Genomic DNA, 19830 nt, shown 5'->3' on the forward strand with positions numbered 1-19830 from the left:
AAGCTTCAATGAAGTGTTGGAACGAGCAGATACAGAATATGTCTGTGACGTTGTCGTAAAAAATGGACAAAATGTTTTTTTTCTAATTTTGAATTTTGTTTAATTTATCCTTTACTTAACCAGGATTTGTATCTCCTTTTCAAGTGGGTCCTGCCAAGAAAGGCGGCATACAGAGAGTTGCATGTAACACAATACAACATTACATAAAAATAATCTAGAAGAAAAACATGAGAAAATAAAGATGCAATAATAACAGTAGTAACACATTAGTCCGTTAATTTAAGGGGAAACTCTAATGCCATGTTCTCTAATCCAGGTCCTAAGGGTCGTCCCGGTCCTGTGGGTAAGCTGGGCAGGATAGGCGCTTCTGGTCTGCCCGGACCAATCGGAGACTCCGGACCCCCCGGGTTCCCTGGACCCACCGGAGAACAAGGTCAGTACCTCTCTGTCTGTCTGTCTCTCTCTCTTTCTCTCTGTCTGTCTGTCTGCCTCTCTTTCTCTCTGTCTGTCTGTCTCTCTCAAGTCACTCTCAATTTTATTCAGTTAAAGAAAGTGATTTAAAATTAAGATTCCCAACCTTTTTGCCTCAGAGCAAAAACCTGCGACTATTAGTTTAGAAACGGCCTTACATTTTTATTTTATGATGTAGCAATAATAATGATAGGTAATGAATGCAACTTAGGTTATTACATTCTTCTTTTTCTTTTGAGTTATCACACTGTGAGCCAATATTATTATCATCATATAACATCAATTAAAAATATGGTTCAGGGAAATGTAATAATGTAATGTACATTACCAGGAACAGGTTTTGTTAAATTGTCTAAAGGAAGGAAGGAATGAAGAAAGAAAGAAAGAAAGAAAGAAAGAAAGGAAGGAAGGAAGGAAGGAAGGAAGGCATTTTATTTATCCCAGAAGGAAATTTACTTGTCAATGCAGCATCACACACTCGAGACACAATAAACAACATGACACAACAATATAATTAACTAATAAAAATGTAAAAAAATGCTATATTAGTTCCCATTCAACCACCTGACCTATTATCATGTCAAATATGACAGTAATCACTCCAAAAAAAAACTCTCTCCACCCCACTAACACCCTCACACAACTTGCTGAAACACACTCTTTCCCATTCTCAATGCCTTCCAACTCGTCCTTCCCCACTCTAAACCCTCTCTCCTGTCCTCCTCTCTTCCTCTGTGGTGTTTCCTCTCCTCCTCAGGTCGCCCCGGCTCGCCCGGCCTGCCCGGCTCGCCCGGCGGCGTGGGCCGCAGCAGCAGCATCGGCTACACTCTGGTGAAGCACAGCCAGAACGCCCAGGTGCCCATGTGTCCGCAGGGCATGGCCAAGCTGTGGGACGGGTACAGCCTGCTGTTTGTGGAGGGGCAGGAGAAGGCGCACAACCAGGACCTGGGTACGCAAACACACCTGGTCTGCAGTAGATGACATGAACAGAGGTCTTTATCCACAATAGAGGTTTTTATCCACAATAGAGGTCTTTATCCACAGTAAAGGTCTTTATCCACAATAGAGGTCTTTATCCACACTAGAGGTCTTTATCCACAATAGAGGTCTTTATCCACAATAGAGGTATTTATCGACACTAGAGGTATTTATCGACACTAGAGGTCTTTAGCTACACTAGAGGTCTTTATCGAAAATAGAGGTCTTTATCGACACTAGAGGTCTTTATCCATAATAGAGGTCTTTATCCACAATAGAGGTCTTTATCCACAATAGAGGTCTTTATCGACACTAGAGGTATTTATCGACACTAGAGGTCTTTAGCTACACTAGAGGTCTTTATCGAAAATAGAGGTCTTTATCGAAAATAGAGGTCTTTATCGACACTAGAGGTCTTTATCCATAATAGAGGTCTTTATCCACAACAGAGGTCTTTAGCTACACTAGAGGTCTTTATCGAAAATAGAGGTCTTTATCGAAAATAGAGGTCTTTATCGACACTAGAGGTCTTTATCCATAATAGAGGTCTTTATCCACAACAGAGGTCTTTATCTACAATAGAGGTCTTTATCGACACTAGAGGTCTTTATCGACACTAGAGGTCTTTATCGACACTAGAGGTCTTTATCGACACTAGAGGTCTTTATCCATAATAGAGGTCTTTATCCACAACAGAGGTCTTTATCTACAATAGAGGTCTTTATCGACACTAGAGGTCTTTATTGACACTAGAGGTCTTTATCCACACTAGAGGTCTTTATCCACAATAGAGGTCTTTATCGACACTAGAGGTCTTTATCCACAATAGAAGTCTTTATCCACAGTAGAGGTCTTTATCCACAATAGAGGTCTTTATCCACAATAGAGGTCTTTATCCACACTAGAGGTCTTTATCCACAATAGAGGTCTTTATCCACAATAGAGGTCTTTATCCACACTAGAGGTCTTTATCCACAATAGAGGTCTTTATCGACACTAGAGGTATTTATCGACACTAGAGGTCTTTAGCTACACTAGAGGTCTTTATCGACAATAGAGGTCTTTATCCACAATAGAGGTATTTATCGACACTAGAGGTATTTATCGACACTAGAGGTCTTTAGCTACACTAGAAGTCTTTATCGACAGTAGAGGTCTTTATCGACACTAGAGGTCTTTATCCACAATAGAGGTCTTTATCCACAACAGAGGTCTTTATCCACAATAGAAGACTTTATTGACACTAGAGGTCTTTATCCACAATAGTTCCGTAGCACCGAAAATAGTCCCCGGCATAATCAAGAATTTGTTCCCATTTGAATTTGATTTGGTAATAACTACAACAGCCTGACTTTTCGTGGTAACAGCAATTTTTAAAATTGAAACTATGTCTTTGTGAGCTGTATTCTCCTATCCAAAACCTCTTTCTTAAAGCAGAATATAACAACAGTCAGAACAATAAACCACAAATTGTAGCATAGATGGAAATATGACATCAATATTAGAAATGTATTAGTTGATCTTTATCATGTGTGTAACCTCTCTCTCTGCAGGTCTAGCAGGCTCCTGCCTCCCCCGGTTCAGCACCATCCCCTTCCTCTACTGCTCCCCCAACGAGGTTTGTTACTACGCCAGCCGCAACGACAAATCCTACTGGCTCTCCACCACCGCACCCATACCCATGATGCCCGTGACCGAGGAGCAGATACCGCCCTACATCAGCAGGTCAGCTGGGTTGCTTCAGTACACTGTAAAAAAAACGTGCAAATTTTGGGTTAAATTCACTTCAAGTTCAGTCAATTCAGAAAGTGGATTTTCTTTTAAACAAATGCATACTGTGTTTACTGTATTTACAAATTTCCCCTCTGGGGTCAATAAATTATCTATTTTTATTCTATACTCTTAAAAGGGAGTTAATGCTTTGTAGTAAACAACTAAATTGCTGTTTGGTCTGGGTTGTCTGGTTGCTCAGTATGCTAATTCATGTTCAATATGCGGACACTGACATGAGTTCACATCCAGCTCATGTCATCTGTCCTGTCGGATCTTAAAAAGCTGTGTTTATCTGACCTGGGTTTAATGGTACTTGCAAATAGTTGTTAGGAATTGTTTTTTCTTATGCATGGCCCCAGATGAGTAGATAATGTAATGAGCACCAGAAAGTTAAATTACAGGAAAATAAATGACTGAAAAATCAGTTTAAAATCAGTTTAGTCTACTTTTCTGTCTTTATCTGAATTTTATTTATGTGGAAAATATAAAACTCTATGCACTGACTACTATTTGACCCATATCTGGTATTTACTATTTGTTGTAAGAAGGTAGTTCACAAACTAAAACGTACGCTTAAAATGTACATTTTGAGGTTTAAAATTTACCTGACTTCTAACCCTGTTGAATGAACCCTGCAGGTGTTCGGTGTGTGAGGCTCCCTCTCAGGCGGTGGCAGTCCACAGTCAGGACAGCACCATCCCCACCTGCCCCGCAGGCTGGAGGAGCCTGTGGATAGGATACTCCTTCCTCATGGTAGGTCATCAACTACACCCTCTATACCACAGATAAACCACAGCGATAGCCACCATGGCTGAACAGACAAAGAAAAGAGAAACTCAAACTGCGTCAACAGAAAATCCAAGCTCCGCCCACACTGTTTGATTGACAGGTGATCTGTGGGAAGTGCGGTGCAGAAACACCACAACAATGAGCGGTTAAGTTATTAGCTATCTTCATTCCCTTACTTACAAAATAGTGACATTTGAGAGAATGGGATCATCTGTAATTTTGAAATACTGAGCAATGATCATTTATATTGGTCTGTATTATTGGACAGGATATTTTTAATTGGTACTTTGCAAAATATCTCCGTCTTGAGTCATTTAGTCTCTTATTGAGTCCTACAATTGTAATTTTCTTAAAATAAGTGAAAGAATCTGCCAGCGGGGTTTGATAATTTCACGTGTTTCCAATGCAAATCAACTTGTTTCAAGAATTTTGTAGAATAAAGTGTCATTTTCTTGACAGCAGTGCAGCGATCTGCCTTATTCTGACTTGTTTCAACATACCGTATTTCCTCTAATAGTGGCTGGTAGTCAATTAAAAGCCGGGTCTCCGATAATGGCTGGGCCCGTGGTCGACACGAACAAATAAAGGCCGGGGAAAAAAACAAAGGAAAAAACAGCGGTGGATACTGGCAAACTCCTGGTGCCTGTTATATAATGTAACTGTAGTTTGTAGTAACGTACAAGTGCCACAAGATGGCAGTATGCCACAAGACGGCTCGGCCGGCGGAAGTCTCTGGAGTGTGCCGTCGTCGATTACCGTAATTATCGGTAATGCGTTGCAGTAACAAAAAAACGGCTACCTAACGAACCCCAACAGAAGCAGATCAGAAAACAAGGAGGCTTCGTACTAAAATATGAGCAAATATACTTATCAAACAGAGGGAATTAGAAATAAAGACCTGTTTCTAATATAAGCCTGCTTCCAATAAAGGCCTGGTAGCCTCTGCAGTTGAGGTAAATAAAGGGCCAATATTAGAGGAAATACGGTACTGACACTCATCACTAATTATTTCAATCACAAGTGAAGCTGCATTGGAAACAAGTGGAGTTATCTCTCTTCCCTGGCAGAATTTTTCTCTTGGTTTAAGAAAAATAAGGTTCGAAGGCTGAATATGAGACTAAATGACTCGTTAAGACGGGTGTTTTTTTTTGCAGTGTATCGTTAATGGATGGTGTTTTGAAGTGAAAACCTCCAAACTGAATAAGGCATTAGTCACCCTGACGTCCCGTCTCTTTCCCCACCCAGCACACGGCGGCGGGCGCCGAGGGCGGCGGCCAGTCCCTGGTGTCGCCCGGCTCCTGCCTGGAGGACTTCCGCGCCACGCCCTTCATCGAGTGCAACGGCGCCAAGGGCACCTGCCACTACTTCGCCAACAAGTACAGCTTCTGGCTGACCACCGTGGACGCCGGCCGGGAGTTCGTCCACTCCCCGCCGCAGGAGACGCTGAAGGGCGGCCAGCAGCACTCCAGAGTCAGCCGCTGCCAAGTCTGCAGCAAGATCTTGTAGTACGAAGCGAGGCGGAGGATGGAGGAGAGGAGGAGGAGAGGAGGGAGTGAGACTGAACCATCAGGATGCATTCATGCCTTAAAGGAAAAGAAAAAAAGAGAGGTGATGATGATGATGGAGGATGAGGTGATTTATAAAGAATATATTAGAACAAGAAAAAAAACAAGAGGACACAATTGACTGACTGAAAACGAGCCCCTCTCCTGACTCAGAAGTGGGCCGAGCAACATGGGCCATTTTTTTTTTTTTTTTTTTGAGTTTTTGATGCCCTTTAGGAGCGAAAAGGCTAATCGGCGAGAAAGAGAAAGAATAAGGAGAGAGGGAGGGAAGGGAAAGGAGAGGGGTCCTGGTGTGATTGCTCTTCTCTAGATTATCATTGACAGTGGTGCTATTGTTTATGTTCTTTGTGTGTTTTTGATTTTATGTCTGTTTTCTCGTTAACGTTTTTTTTTTTTTTTGCGAGAGAATCATTCTCGGCTACCTCGGAGAGTGCCGCCCCCTTTCGGACGGCACTGCACCGCTCACACATAAAGGGGGGCTGGGCGTCGGTTTCGGTTGGGTCAGTTCAGAGAGTTGACAGGAGCACGCATTCTCCTCTGAACTGACCTAATCGAAGCAGATCTTTAACCTCTCCCGATCATACACACGTTTTAATGAAATGAAACACCATAAAACCTGCAGCATCAGTTTTTTTCACTGCTAGCTATAACCGCTGTGGTTCAAGCAGTCAAGCAGGCAAGTGCCGAATAACCCCCATGTTAAAACCAAGTGGAATATTGCTTTCAGCTTATGTTGCTATAACAGCTGTCGCCATGGCTACACCCTCGGTAGCTCTACCTGTTTTTGTCTTTAACTCTACAACGCCATTTTGATGCTTCATAATGTTTTGGGTTATTTCAGAGATACACAGATTCTCGTGACCCCTGTAGATTTCATGACGTGACTCTTTGGTGCTAAAATACCCTGATAGTCAACTTGAAAAGCAGCAGTTTGGTACTTTTTGTTAGACCGCATGCAAAAAAAAAAGGAAAACCAGCACTTTCTCAGAATCGCTACAACGGAATTACGCAACAGCTAACACCAATAATGACTTGAATAAGGCCACGCTATAAAGAAAACCAACCCATTCATATGTATTGTGAAAATATTGCACTGATGCGAATCGCTACAATGGGTTATAACAATGAACAAGTCGAGATAAGAGGCATATTTGTTGTTACAGCTCGCTACATCAACAGAGGTTCAGGTGATGGATTCAGCTTCAACACAATTAAGTCAACATCTTCCTGTTTGTCGTACTGGAATATTGCTGTTGTTGGACAAACGACATGTATCTGCAAAAAAAAATGTTTTAATGAGGAAAAGAATGTTTCTTTCCCCAATGCCAACCATTTATCTTTAAAATGTTACAATGGGGTTTTAACAGGTTTCAGTGACCCAAATGCAGAGGTGTGACCAAGACAACTTCGCTCGAGTCCCAAGTCGGTCTCAAGTCTTTAGGCACAAGTCTCGAGTCAAGTCTCAAGTCTAAATGTAGATTACCAAGTCAAGTCCAAGTCAAGTCCATGTCATTAATGTCAAGTCTCAAGTCTAAATGTAGAACAGCAAGTCAAGTCAGAACAAATCAAGAGTCCAGTATCAATTTAATATCTTAAAGAAAACTAAATATCTAGGACTTTTCAATGCAATATGGTTTTAATAGGATAAAAACATAAGTAAGGTAAGGTAAGATAAGGTAGATAAGGTAAGAGCATCATGAGTTTGATTTATATAATCAGTTTCAACTTCAATAAATTCAATCATTCCATACAAATTCAGAAAACAGAATTTAAATTCAGTCGTCTGCTGGAACAAATCTCATCACTTTCAATCTGAGCCATTTACACAAACACAAGATCTCAAGTCAAGACTTTAGAAACCTTTTCAAGTCATCAAAGTACAAGTCAGAGTCAAGTCTCAAGTCTTCTCTTCATGCATCAAGCGTCAAGCAATTCAAATGGTAACTTGAGTCTGACTCGAGTCCAAGTCATGTGACTCGAGTCCCCACCTCTGCCCAAATGTCATGAAAGTCAACACTGAAACAACCGTGTAAACTTTCAAATTTCGCATTTTGCATTTACATAGTTTGTCCACAAAACAGTGACATATCTGTGCAATCGGTGGCAAATGGAAAAGTAAAATGACCAAATCTTTTAATTTCAAGTGTTCTAGCTGCCTGTTCATCTCCATTGGTTTTGGTCCCGAACACACACACACACACCTCACAGCCTTTGCTCCTTATATTGTGACCAAAAACCGGGTTTGCATGACAGTGAATCCCTTCATTCACACCAACATGATCATAAAACGCATCAGGAAGGAATCTCACTCAACATAAACATAGGACACACACTCTCTGCTAGGATTTGTTAATTATTGTTGTACATAGTGCTTATTGTCATGCTTATTACACAGCAAGTACGTTAGAGAAAAAGTCTACAATGCTGTTTAGTTCCCTGTTGTTGTTGTTGTTGTTGTTTTTTCCAGTCCCTGTGTTTATTTCATTGTCTTCGGATAAGGGAGAGGTAGAAGTTACTCTTTTCGCTGGATTATCAAATACATTTCATGCCTTTAACTGTAGATTTTGCAGACGTGTCCTTGAATACTCGGCAGTAAAGTGTCATTACGTGAAGAAACAAGTGATATTTTACATTTACTTTAGTTTCAAAATAAGAGTCTGCACCTCAACGGCCCAGGCTGAGTTTGAGAGTGCAGAGGCTTAACTGATCCATGATATCTGTGGATAAAAGCAATCGCCTGTCTCCTATTTACATTATCCTTGGACAGTGAAAGCTACTGGGTGACTTGTAACCACTATGACCACTGTGTCTAGCACATAGCTCTGTCTCTCTGCCGGTAGCCCCGACTTTATTACTATGTACACATTTTTTTTTTTTTCCTCATTTGTCTGCATTTGTCGTTTTGTAATCTAGATTGTAATTATTTTACGCAAGTCATGATACTATCCCCTGGTTTTATAGGTTTATTTACTGAGATGGGAGGGAATGGGATGATAATGATCTGTACATTCAGTAATAAAAATGAAAAAATTGCTTTTAGGATTATGTTTTATATGGAAAATATATTCACCAGTGATTATTTGAATAACATAACAACAGCTTTTATTTGTCTGTTTTGACTTTTGTCCTGTGTTTTCGATGCCACCATATTAGCACAAATTGACAAAATGGAGAGTTGAGACCTTTTATGCAACGATCCCTATTCTACATGCCAGCAATATGCTGTAAGTGCCTGCAATGACAGAAAAGAAATGCAATTTTCCTCAAAGAGGATCTATAGCAAAAACAAATCGGTGACAACATGTCTGATACTGTAATGTGTATTTTTTTGTGCTCACACACTATGAAATAAAGTATCGAAACTAACTGAGGATTTCTATTGCAGAGTGATTGACAATGAGAATATGAGAATGAGAATATAATAGACAGTGTACAAAATATTAGGAACACCTTTAACTTATTTCTCCCTTCATGACTTAAGTGGATTAAAAGGTAAAGTCAGTGGTCAGTGTATTTTATGGAAGGTGTTCCTAATGTTTGCATCTATGTGACCTCTACAGATAATATTAAACATGATATTGTTTTGTTGTGCTGTAGTTAGTATTAAGATAATGTTTGACATGACTGGTATAGACCTTAGATATTGCTGTGTGCTTGGCAAAAGAAAATTAAAAAACACATTAACACCTAGACTGTTGTAGCTTCACGCTGATTGATGATTTTGATTTTACTGTTGGGAGAGCCAAGCAACTATCATAGGATGAATATGATTAATGCACCTTATATCAAAAGGTTCAACCAAATCTTTACATAATTTTCTAGATGATCCAATTATAGAAAATAATGAATGGCTGCTACTTACAGGTGAACATTAGTTGAAACTCCCAAGACTGCAAAGATTAGTGTAATGTCACTTTGAAGCTATAAGTCATTTTAAAGAAATTATCTAGGTTGGAGGGGGTGAGCAGCCTATTACGGAAGCCCATTGAGGACATATGTATACATTTTATTTACGCCGTTTTTCCGTGATAACGAGGTAATTAGAGATATGGGAAAATAAAGTGTACTAGTGACCATAATGCAGATGTGTTTTCGGCCTTGAGATTACTTTGATTGACACTGCTGATGATGATCAAGCGTAGCAAAATTATTTAATGTTATGTCAAAGAAAAATAGCACAATTTAAACGATTATGCAACCCGAAATTCAGTTTGACGTCCCTTTGATTATAATGTAACCTATAGTAACAGTGTTGGTGATTTTATAGACATCAGCTGATAGTGAACAGATGTTGGGGTCAGTCACAAGCGTCAGCATGATGCGCTCACAGTTCAGCTAATCTGGAGCGTACACCGATGGGTTGAAGTCCGTTTATCTCGCGGAGTAAGATCATTTGTAGATCAGAATCGGGAGCTGTCGTCAAGCGGTTGGCGCATGTCGTAAAACGCAAGTCGCCAGACAGACACCTGCAACCATCACAACAACAACACAGCTAGCTAGCTCGAAGGAAAGCGCAGTGTAAAACATTTTTCGGCTGAGTTGGAACACATTAACAGGTGAGGAGTGTAACATACAGCAAGTATAGAGTTTAAATATATACTTTACCTCATGTGCATGTTTCAACGACTGTTAAATTGCGGTTTAGACTGTCGTAGCTACGTGTGTGAAGACAGAAACCGTTAGCTTGCTAGTTAGCCCAGCTAGCTTCTTTTGGCTAACATTACCGTTACTAACGTCGCATTCTGGCACAGTAGGTGTAATCGCCGTAACGCTATATGTGAGGAGTCGGCTAGCTGATGAAGTTACGTTACTTTATGATTTGATGTTGCTGCCTCATTGCTGGCTAGTTAATGTTACACCTAATCATCGCAGCTAACGTTAGCTAGCCAGCACATACTGTATCCTATCCTTTCCCAGCACATACACACACACACACACGATGTTTGAGAGATTTTTTTTTATCACTTTTTCAGTAAATAAGCAGATCCTCCAGGGTATTGCCTCCCGGGATTCACATTCTGACAGTCAATCCTAGTTAGAATGTATTGTATTATTTCGGATACTGTATTCATAGTATATTCTGCTACATCAACACACACACCATCTTGGTAGGACAATAACAGGTGATTGTAATAAATTAACAGCTGATAATGATCAAATGACAGCCACAGCCAATGAGCTGTGTGTGTGTGTGTGTGTGTGTGTGTGTGTGTGTGTGGTAAAGCACCATACTGGTAGGAAATGCATGTGACATGGGAATACTTTCTCTTTTCACTTCTCTGCCGCCCAAGTTAATTATTTTTCTCTGGAATAGGCCTAGATCAAATATTCTAATATTTGCTGCAATGGGGGCTTAGACCGGGCGTTCAGTTGAAGGCTGGTCTCTCTCTAGACCAGTGGTTCTCAACGTGGGGTCCGGGGACCACCAGGGGTCCTTGAGGGGGTTCCAGGGATTCCCCAGCAGATTGATGAATTATTAAACTTCACCATTATTTCATTTACAATAAGTGAAAACAAATAGGGAATGTAGAAAAATGACTGTTTTGATCGTAGTTTCACTTTTATCTCTACCTACAATACAGATAGTCATGGAATTCTGGACAAAATCATATCTAGCAATAAAAATATTCTCAGATTTGGGGCAGAGATACAAAGTCTCATCAAATGGGGGTCTGTGGCCCTAATGTGGACTAAATTAGGGGTCCTTGATATGAATAAGGTTGAGAATCACTGCTCTAGACTAACCATACTTGTCCTTGTTGGATAGATCAGAGCATCAGCTTCTTTCTATCAATGGCTATAGTGATGGAGCGGGCAGCAAGGGGGCAATGGACAGGGGCAGGATGAGCAAAAAACTAACTGACGTTGTTGGTGTATTGTGGCTATTTCTAGACTGTCCAAAAACTGTTAAAAAAAACCTTCATTGATTGGTCTCTCTACTCACTACACCACCCTGCTGGCATTTTATTAGAGCCCAGAATTTGTGTTGTTTTCAAATTTAAAAAATCATCTTGCTCTCAATCTCCTAATTCACTCAGTCAGGTTTGCATATTCAAGGTAGCACCTCGTTTTGAGCTTTTAGAGTGCAGACTTTCTTTCCATCCAGATTTCATTTCATCCGTTGTAAATGTCATGGCTATTTAGCATCTTATCCTGTTCTCTCTGGTCTCATTCTGTTCTTCCCATTGGTTTGCTGCAAATTTCCCACACTCACAAAGACATAGGCAATCATCAGTGACTACCGTTATGGTTATTTTTAGATTATATGTGACTGTTTAACTTATTTAACTCCTGCTTCCCCCCTTTCATACCCTCCTCCCCCTCCAGGTACACTGGACTTTTCTGACACCCACTCAGAAATATCCAGTCTTCTGTGCTTATTATTACGGTGGCTTTAAATTATCAGTAAAATTTAGATTATTTGTGAAAATTCCTTCCTCTTTCAACCCATTTCCTCCCTCCACTTTTCTGACACCCACTGTTACGATCTCAACCCTGAACAGACTCGTTGAGAGACTATAACATAAAAGAGACGCCACCATAGGATTCAAGAAACAAAGTTCAAATGTTTTATTTAAACATAAAGACCAAGAAGACCACATAAGAAACAAAAGGAGAATGGAGGTTGGGCCAAACTTAACAAAAGGATGGAGAAGACACTGGGCCAGCCACGCAATGGGCCGTCGAAGCCAGTGTTTCCCCCCTAGACTAACCAAAACATGATCCAAAGCTAAACTAAAAAGATCAAACCGAGAATAGGGACTACCCAAACCTCCATCCCCAAACCAAAAGGTGCAGCACATTGCTCATCAGGAATTACCTGTGGGAGGAGAGAAAGCAGAACAAGACAGTAAACACCACAAGGGGGCACGCAACACCCACTCAGAAATATCCAATCTTCTGTGCTTATTATTACAGTGGCTTTAAATGATCAATAAAATGTAAGATTATTTGTGATAATGAAACCCGTTTCCTCCCTCCAGGTACGCTGGAATTTTCTGATACCCACTCGGACATGTCCTATGTCTTCATCAACGACTCGTCGCAGACCAGCGTGCCTTTGCTGCAGGCCTGCATCGACGGCGACCTGCCCTTCGCCAAGCGGCTCCTGGAGACCGGATGCGACCCCAACATCCGCGACAACCGGGGCCGCACCGGCCTGCACCTAGCCGCCGCCCGGGGGAACGTGGACATATGCCGCTTCTTGCACAAGTTCGGGGCGGACCTGTTGGCGACGGATTACCAAGGGAACACAGCGCTGCATCTGTGCGGACACGTGGACACGATACAGTTCCTGGTGTCCAACGGCCTGAAAATTGACATCTGGTAAGAGATGGAAGAGAAGGCTTTCAGGTGATATAATGCGCCTTCTGTCAGCCATGTTGGAGGTCCACAGCTCTCGGGCAACCATGGCTGAGAACAGCTGACTATAACAGTTTGTTCAGGTTAACTGAGCTGACTCTTCTCAAGCTACAACTCAGTGTTTTGGAGTAGAGACTAGGGCTAAAGACAAGGTAGTTTACTGTGTTACAGTAACCTACATTTGGAAACAAATCCACCTTATTCATTTATAGCCACATCACCGACTTGCATCTTTTTCCGATGTCTCATTTTCTAATCCAGCTGTTGAGATATTTAGCTATTATTTGCACATAGCCAATTCTCTAAAGGACCTCCAAATGGCATCCGCCATGGTTGCTCCATCGATGATAGGTCATAGTAGGAAAGTAACTTTTTTAGAGTCGACATTTTAGCCCTCATGAACCTTTTTTTTTCAGGTAATATTTTTCAGCATTTATGGGATGACTCCATAAGTTTTGCCCTGCTGTGAACAAGTAGCTACTGATGTATATGGTCTATAATTTTATCCAGACAGACAGAGAGAGCAGAAGACAAGTGGTTTAGATAAGGCTACATATAGACAAGGGGATACAATTATAAATGGAGGACACGGTTCTCCCCAGAGTGTTGTAAAATAAATATAATAAAGTGGTGCTGCTGGAGCACTGTTATCAACGATTGACCGGTTTGAGATTTTGCAAATTAATAAGAATTGCCAGAGGGCATCCTGGTGGCTTGGTGGACTTAAGATGCGTACCAACACATCATCCTGGGATCGAATCCTGGGACCTTTATCGTGCGTCATCCATCTCTCTCTCTCTCTCTCTCTCTCTCTCTCTCACTCAGAGTCTTTCCTATCTCTCTAAACTTTGAATGATCTAATACAGGCAAAAATCCCCCCCAAAAAATATTTTTTTTAAAAATGATGGTGCAGTGACATTTTATGGCGGATTTTATCCAAAGTGCCTCACATTACCAATCAGTGCATTTTTAGCATGGGGAGCCCCAGTTGGAATCAAAGCCCAACCCTGGCACTGATGGCACCATGTTCTACTCACTGAGATATATAGAGTCTAAGGCCCGTTACAGACTCCACACACAGGATGCATACACTAAGTTCTCGACCTACGTAAGCAAGCTGTCTGCTTACACAGCACACACACATCCAGCAGGTTTCTACAGCCTGCATGCCACAAGGGGGAGCTAAGCCACCAGTCTGGAGCATGGAAGTGTTGTTTTATCTTAGTCCAGGGGGAAATCCAGATTTGGGTACCACCTAAGGTGGCCAAACATTAGTGGTACCAGAATGTTAATAGGGTCAATATGAAAACATGAATATATGATAACCTCTCCAGCCTTGTAGCATACTGACTTTTGTAAAGGAAAATTCAAAATTAGCCTAGCCTATCTTGTAGTTTAATAATAGTTATCACTCTGTAAACAAACCAACCCCCATATAAAATGACAAAACCCTGATTTCTGTATCTATCATTTATTATGACTTCTAGAAAATATTTTTGGAAACCAATGGTCTTACAAACAGTGAATATGTCTCCAATGTGTTTAATCTTTCACATACACTGAAGCATTGATATAAAGTTACACAGTTATAAGAGCATAAGCAGATAAAACAATTAACAGAATAGGCTACAAGCAGTTTCTTCCCCATACAACACAACGGCTATTCATCTCATCAACTCTCCTCCTTTAACTGACTCTTCAATCTTTCTCTCTGCGCCGCAATGTTGCCTCACTTTCCCTATTCTATCGTTATTACAATGGACACTGTTCTTCTGGACTCTCACATAGTATGCCTCCTCCTTTAAGGAGGGTGCGAAACACGAGGCTTGCTACACAATCACACCCCTTTTCTGTCCAACTCTAATGCAAGAGTTAACCGGTATTTCCAATCCTTTATATACACTACTGGTACACTCTGGAACAATCTTCCATTCTCCGTCTTTCCTCCTGACTATGATCTCAAATTTTTCAAGTGCAACATGTCTAGGCATCTCAGTTGGAACTAAAATGGACTCTGGTTTGGCTTACTCTTATTTTCACTTGGAGGGGGCAAAGTCTGCGGGCACTATTGCCTTTGGCCCCTTCTTTGATGCATAAAAAAAAATAAAAATGAAAAATGTCATTGGGACAAACTTACTCTGTGTCACAATCGTCCACATCACTATCATTCAGCTGTAAGCACATGTCTGTGCATTTCAGACCATTTCCAAGGCGTGGGCAGTCTGGTAATTTGCATGATCGTACACATAAATAAATAACATGAACAGGATAGCAGGTCCAACACAGCCTCTGCTGCAGGCGTACCTCGCATCCACTCAATGGACAGATCCCCATCATGAATCTTCCATCCATGATCCACTGGATGTGGTACACTGGGATTGCACTCCAAACACCTCCGCCGAGTGATAACTATCATAAAGCTACAAGATAGGCAGGGTTATCATACCAAAATATAAACTAGAGACATGTAGGAAGACAAAAATACCAAAATTGTTTGGTCACCTTGGGTGGTACCAATTTGAGAAAATATCAGTATTGGCTCCTGGACTATCTGGAGCACTGACATATGAATAGTGTTTAAAATGGCTGCTGTAGAGGAATGTGTACATGTATACATTTTCTATCGCAGCTAAAAGAAAAAGTTGAAAAGGAGGTGGTACTGCCAGATGAGCCGGCTTCTCTTCTGACTGAGCCACCGCCATTTCCACTTTTTCAGTTTACACAGAAAATTACTTTTTCATTGGTAGTTGATCATTTAGCAGCAATTTTCATTCAGTGTCTCTACCTGAAACGCATGATATATGCAGCAGACAATATGGACCTAATATGGATGAGACAATGTTATTATTATTTAGTTACTCCTTACTCCCAGCCTCCTAACTACTGTTGTTGGTCTATGTGTTCTTGGTCAACTTGGGTGGTTAAATAAGGTTTTAAAATGAGGTTTCTTGTTAAAGTAACGAGAGTTAATGACGCTTGAGCCTAACGGTGCCGTCTGTTGGTCTTCCTACACAACAGCAACCACAACGGATCGACTCCGCTGGTGCTGGCGAAGAGACGCGGGGTGAACAAGGACGCCATCCGCCTGCTGGAGGGACTGGAGGAGCAGGAGGTGAAGGGCTTCAACAGAGGACCGCACTCCAAACTGGAGACCATGCAGATGGCCGAGAGCGAGAGGTAAGGAGGAACGGATGGGCTGAAGGAGAGGAAAGGGGAATAACAGTCAAGGGGAGGGCAGGAGAGGGCGGATAGAAGAACAGAAGAAGAATAGACTTCTATCTGCCCTCTCCGCCCCTCCCCTTGACTCATATTCCCTAGGGCGGATAGAAGAAGGGGAAAGAAGGGACGCTGAATCCCCTCTTTCTCTCTCCGCCTCTCCCCTTGACTCATATTCCCTAGGGCAGATAGAAGAAGGGGAAAGAAGGGATTCAGCATCCCCTCTTTCTCTCTCCGCACCCTCACCTTGACTCTCAGGAGCACAAGTGTCATCATCAAGTATACAAATACAGAATAGTTTTATTCCTGCAGCCTCAGCAGGAATCAAATCCTGGACCAAAACAGGGACACATGGAGAGCCAAAACCAAGCTTACCCTCAACCACCACTGCTACAAAAGAAGTATTGAAACTGGAAACAGTGCAGATGACTGAAGGAGGGGAGTCTTAGGGAAGAGGATAGTGTTGTGTTTCACTTGAAAAGATGTTTTTCCCACAGCAGACATAAATGCATTAAAAGGCGAACAAACAACTGCACTGAAGGCAGGCAAAAGTAACACTTGGTGTTCTTGTGGATTAAGAAAAAGTAGTCCATAATTTTATAGCTGCTCACTGAGAACAGGAATCAAATCTGTAGAAAACTGACATACTAACTCTAAGATTGAAAACCTCCAGTGAGAAAAAAGTAAACTCTTGAGCCGTATACACAGTCCAAGACTCTCTAAATCCAGTGAGGAGGGAAGAGAGTGAAAGCTTGAAATTTAAAAAGCCTTTATTGTCATGGCTTAGAGCCAACGTGTTTCGACCATAAATAAAATCTTGCTACCACTACCATGAAAATATTATTACCGATTCTACAATGTATTGATAACTAAAGGACTTCTGGCTAAGAAATTAATTGCTTTAGCTCTAAGTAATCAAACTCCAAATATATTTGAACTTTTTCTAATTAATAACTTTTTCTAATTTCTAATGAATTCTTTCAAAATAGAGGGATTGGAAGCATCTTACATGTGCAATGTCAACAATTTATTAAAGCCTCAGAAGTGCATCAGTAAACAACAGCGCATAATGAGCAGGTGAACATATATTGGCTATAAACATTAAGAATCTGCAACACGTTTCGAGCTCAGAGCTCTTCCATCGCTATAGACATTGCTATAGACATTCCATTGCTCTTCCAGCAGCATTGAAGGGGAGTAGAAGGGGATCCTAGAAATAAGAAAACAGGAGCGAAGATGAAACACCACATCTCACAGCATCATCGACAACAAAATCACCATCTCTAAAGCATAAAAATAGACTTTAAATTGACTTGAAACAAAAGTCACGGCAAATGAATAATAGTATGAAGAATGCGCACTCTAAGTTTTCCATCACTGCAAAAACTAGACTAAGCATCATTTTAGTTTTAGATGGTTATGCGAGGAACTCAAATAAGGCCGCATTATCGGTACATTATGAGTCACATGGCTTTGTAGTTGAAGTAATAGTAGTGCGGTATATAAAATGCAGTATGCTTCCTGCATAGCTGTGACTTCCTCAGAAGAAAAACAAAGAAAGCAGTCCAGTAGGCCTACAGACTTAATCAAGTTTAAGCCAGTTTAATGGCTTGCAAGTCTTCAGCAGCTTAATAAAGATCTAGGGAAAAAAATAGTGTCTCTCTGAATGTCCGCTGCAGAAAGTTATACAATCATCCTGGATGTGTCAGCTTTCGTTCACTTCGTTTCACTGATAAACAGCCAGGGAAACTATATGGAAACCGCCAGCCACCATCACCAGTACCCAGCCCATTTAATCCAAGAGGGGAGCTCCACTCCATGCTGTTATTCCCTGTCCCTGGGTATCTTTGTTTTGACACCGAGGCTTGCTGCAGATTTTGGCCAGGTTAACTTGCTGTAATACACAGTTAGCTAACGCGTTCTTCACTGTCAGCAGCAAAAGTTAGTTGTTTGACACACTTTTACCAGAGGAAATACATGCCAGCGATCTGTTTTAACAGCACTCATTCTGAGTGATATTCCATCCCACATTGGTTAGCCGCTAGTCTGGCTAACCAATTTTGATGTAATACCAAACATCTCACTGTGGATCAGTTTTGTGCTGCAAAAGGTTGAGGACTTTGATTCTTGAGGCACTATCACTTCTATTGCACAAAAGGAAAATACTCTCCAGCTCTTATTCATTCATTCAGTCATTCATTTTTCCCGGGAGAAACTGGGGTCCTATAGCTATGTCTACTGTACTTCAAACATGTACTCACCACTGCTACAGTCCTATAGCTATGTTTACTGTACTTCAAACATGTACTCACCACTGCTACAGTCCTATAGCTATGTCTACTGTACTTCAAACATGTACTCACCACTGCTACAGTCCTATAGCAATGTCTACTGTACTTCAAACATGTACTCACCACTGCTACAGTCCTATAGCAATGTCTACTGTACTTCAAACATGTACTCACCACTGCTACAGTCCTATAGCTATGTCTACTGTACTTCAAACAACATGTACCCACCACTGCTACAGTCCTATAGCAATGTCTACTGTACTTCAAACAACATGTACTCACCACTGCTACAGTCCTATAGCTATGTCTACTGTACTTCAAACATGTACTCACCACTGCTACAGTCCTATAGCTATGTCTACTGTACTTCAAACAACATGTACTCACCACTGCTACAGTCCTATAGCTATGTCTGCTGTACTTCAAACATGTACTCACCACTGCTCACCATTTTTTTGTTTAAATGAATTCTTACTAAATTTTCAAACTGAAGCAAGCACACAAAGTTTCTCCAGTAAATGGAACCTTTTCTAGTTCATTATTTCTTGACATCCCACAACGTTGAATTTGATTAAGAATTGAAGTATCCTCAAAATCAAATTAACACCTCAAACCAAATGGTGTGTCTAATGCATTATTTTTTCTTGAGTTTGTCTTTTTTAGATTTTTTGAGCATGATTAATAAACTTCAAGATTTTGCCTCATGCCAAATGGATTGTTTAATGCCATGCCATTGCATGCCATGCCATTTTGAATAAACATCTTTTCTTCTTCCAACTGTCTCTGTCACAGTGCAATGGAGAGCCACTCGCTGCTGAACCCCAACCTGCAGAGCAGCGAGGGCGTCCTGTCCAGCTTCAGGACCACCTGGCAGGAGTTTGTGGAGGACCTGGGCTTCTGGAGGGTCCTGCTGCTGCTGGTGGTCATCGCTCTCCTCTCCCTGGGCATCGCCTACTACGTCAGCGGGGTCCTGCCTTTCTCCGCCAGCCAGCTGGAGCTAGTGCACTGAGGCAGGGGGGATAGAGGGATGAGAGTGGGGGAAGGGAAAGGGGGGGTTAGTAGATGGGACAAGTGACGGTCTATACCGGAATAGAAAATCTGATTTTTAACTCTTGTCTTCTCGTGGTTGTCTAAACAGGGACAAAAAAGGAGGGAATTCTACACTACCAAATAAATGACAAATGTTTATTATAATGCCAGAGGTGGGGACTCAAGTCACATGACTTGTTGGACTCGAGCCACAGTTTTAACTGCTTGAGACTTGACTTGATGCATGAAGAGAAGACTTGAGACTTGACTTGACTTGGGTTCTGGTGACTTGGGACTCGACTCTGGCTTGTACTCTGATGACTTGAAAAGGTTTCTAAAGTCTTGACTTGAGATCT

The 19830-nt window shown here is 41.3% G+C and overlaps 2 protein-coding genes across 2 annotated transcripts in view; both read left to right on the forward strand.

The window, feature by feature from the left end:
* LOC139649311 (collagen alpha-6(IV) chain-like) overlaps positions 1-8943 on the forward strand; it is a 48490-nt gene extending 39547 nt beyond the window's left edge. Inside the window, 5 exon segments of the mRNA XM_071525673.1 lie at positions 317-433; positions 1229-1420; positions 3003-3174; positions 3861-3975; positions 5257-8943. Of these exon segments, the coding sequence (XP_071381774.1) occupies positions 317-433; positions 1229-1420; positions 3003-3174; positions 3861-3975; positions 5257-5517 (857 nt within the window). The 3' untranslated portion in view covers positions 5518-8943.
* Positions 8944-10041: 1098 nt separating this feature from the next.
* On the forward strand, positions 10042-19454 carry ankrd46b (ankyrin repeat domain 46b). The gene is made up of 4 exons (XM_071525675.1): positions 10042-10132; positions 12560-12902; positions 15957-16115; positions 19238-19454. The coding sequence occupies exons 2-4, from the start codon at positions 12592-12594 to the stop codon at positions 19452-19454; spliced, it is 687 nt and encodes a 228-aa protein (XP_071381776.1). The 5' UTR covers positions 10042-10132; positions 12560-12591.
* The last annotated feature ends 376 nt before the right edge of the window (positions 19455-19830 follow it).

The sequence above is a fragment of the Centroberyx affinis genome, unplaced genomic scaffold (genome assembly GCF_046629955.1).
Source record: "Centroberyx affinis isolate AG114_WGS23_722 - 3 ecotype Tasmania unplaced genomic scaffold, CSIRO-AGI_Caff_v1 ptg001324l_1, whole genome shotgun sequence".
Lineage (NCBI taxonomy): Eukaryota > Metazoa > Chordata > Actinopteri > Beryciformes > Berycidae > Centroberyx > Centroberyx affinis.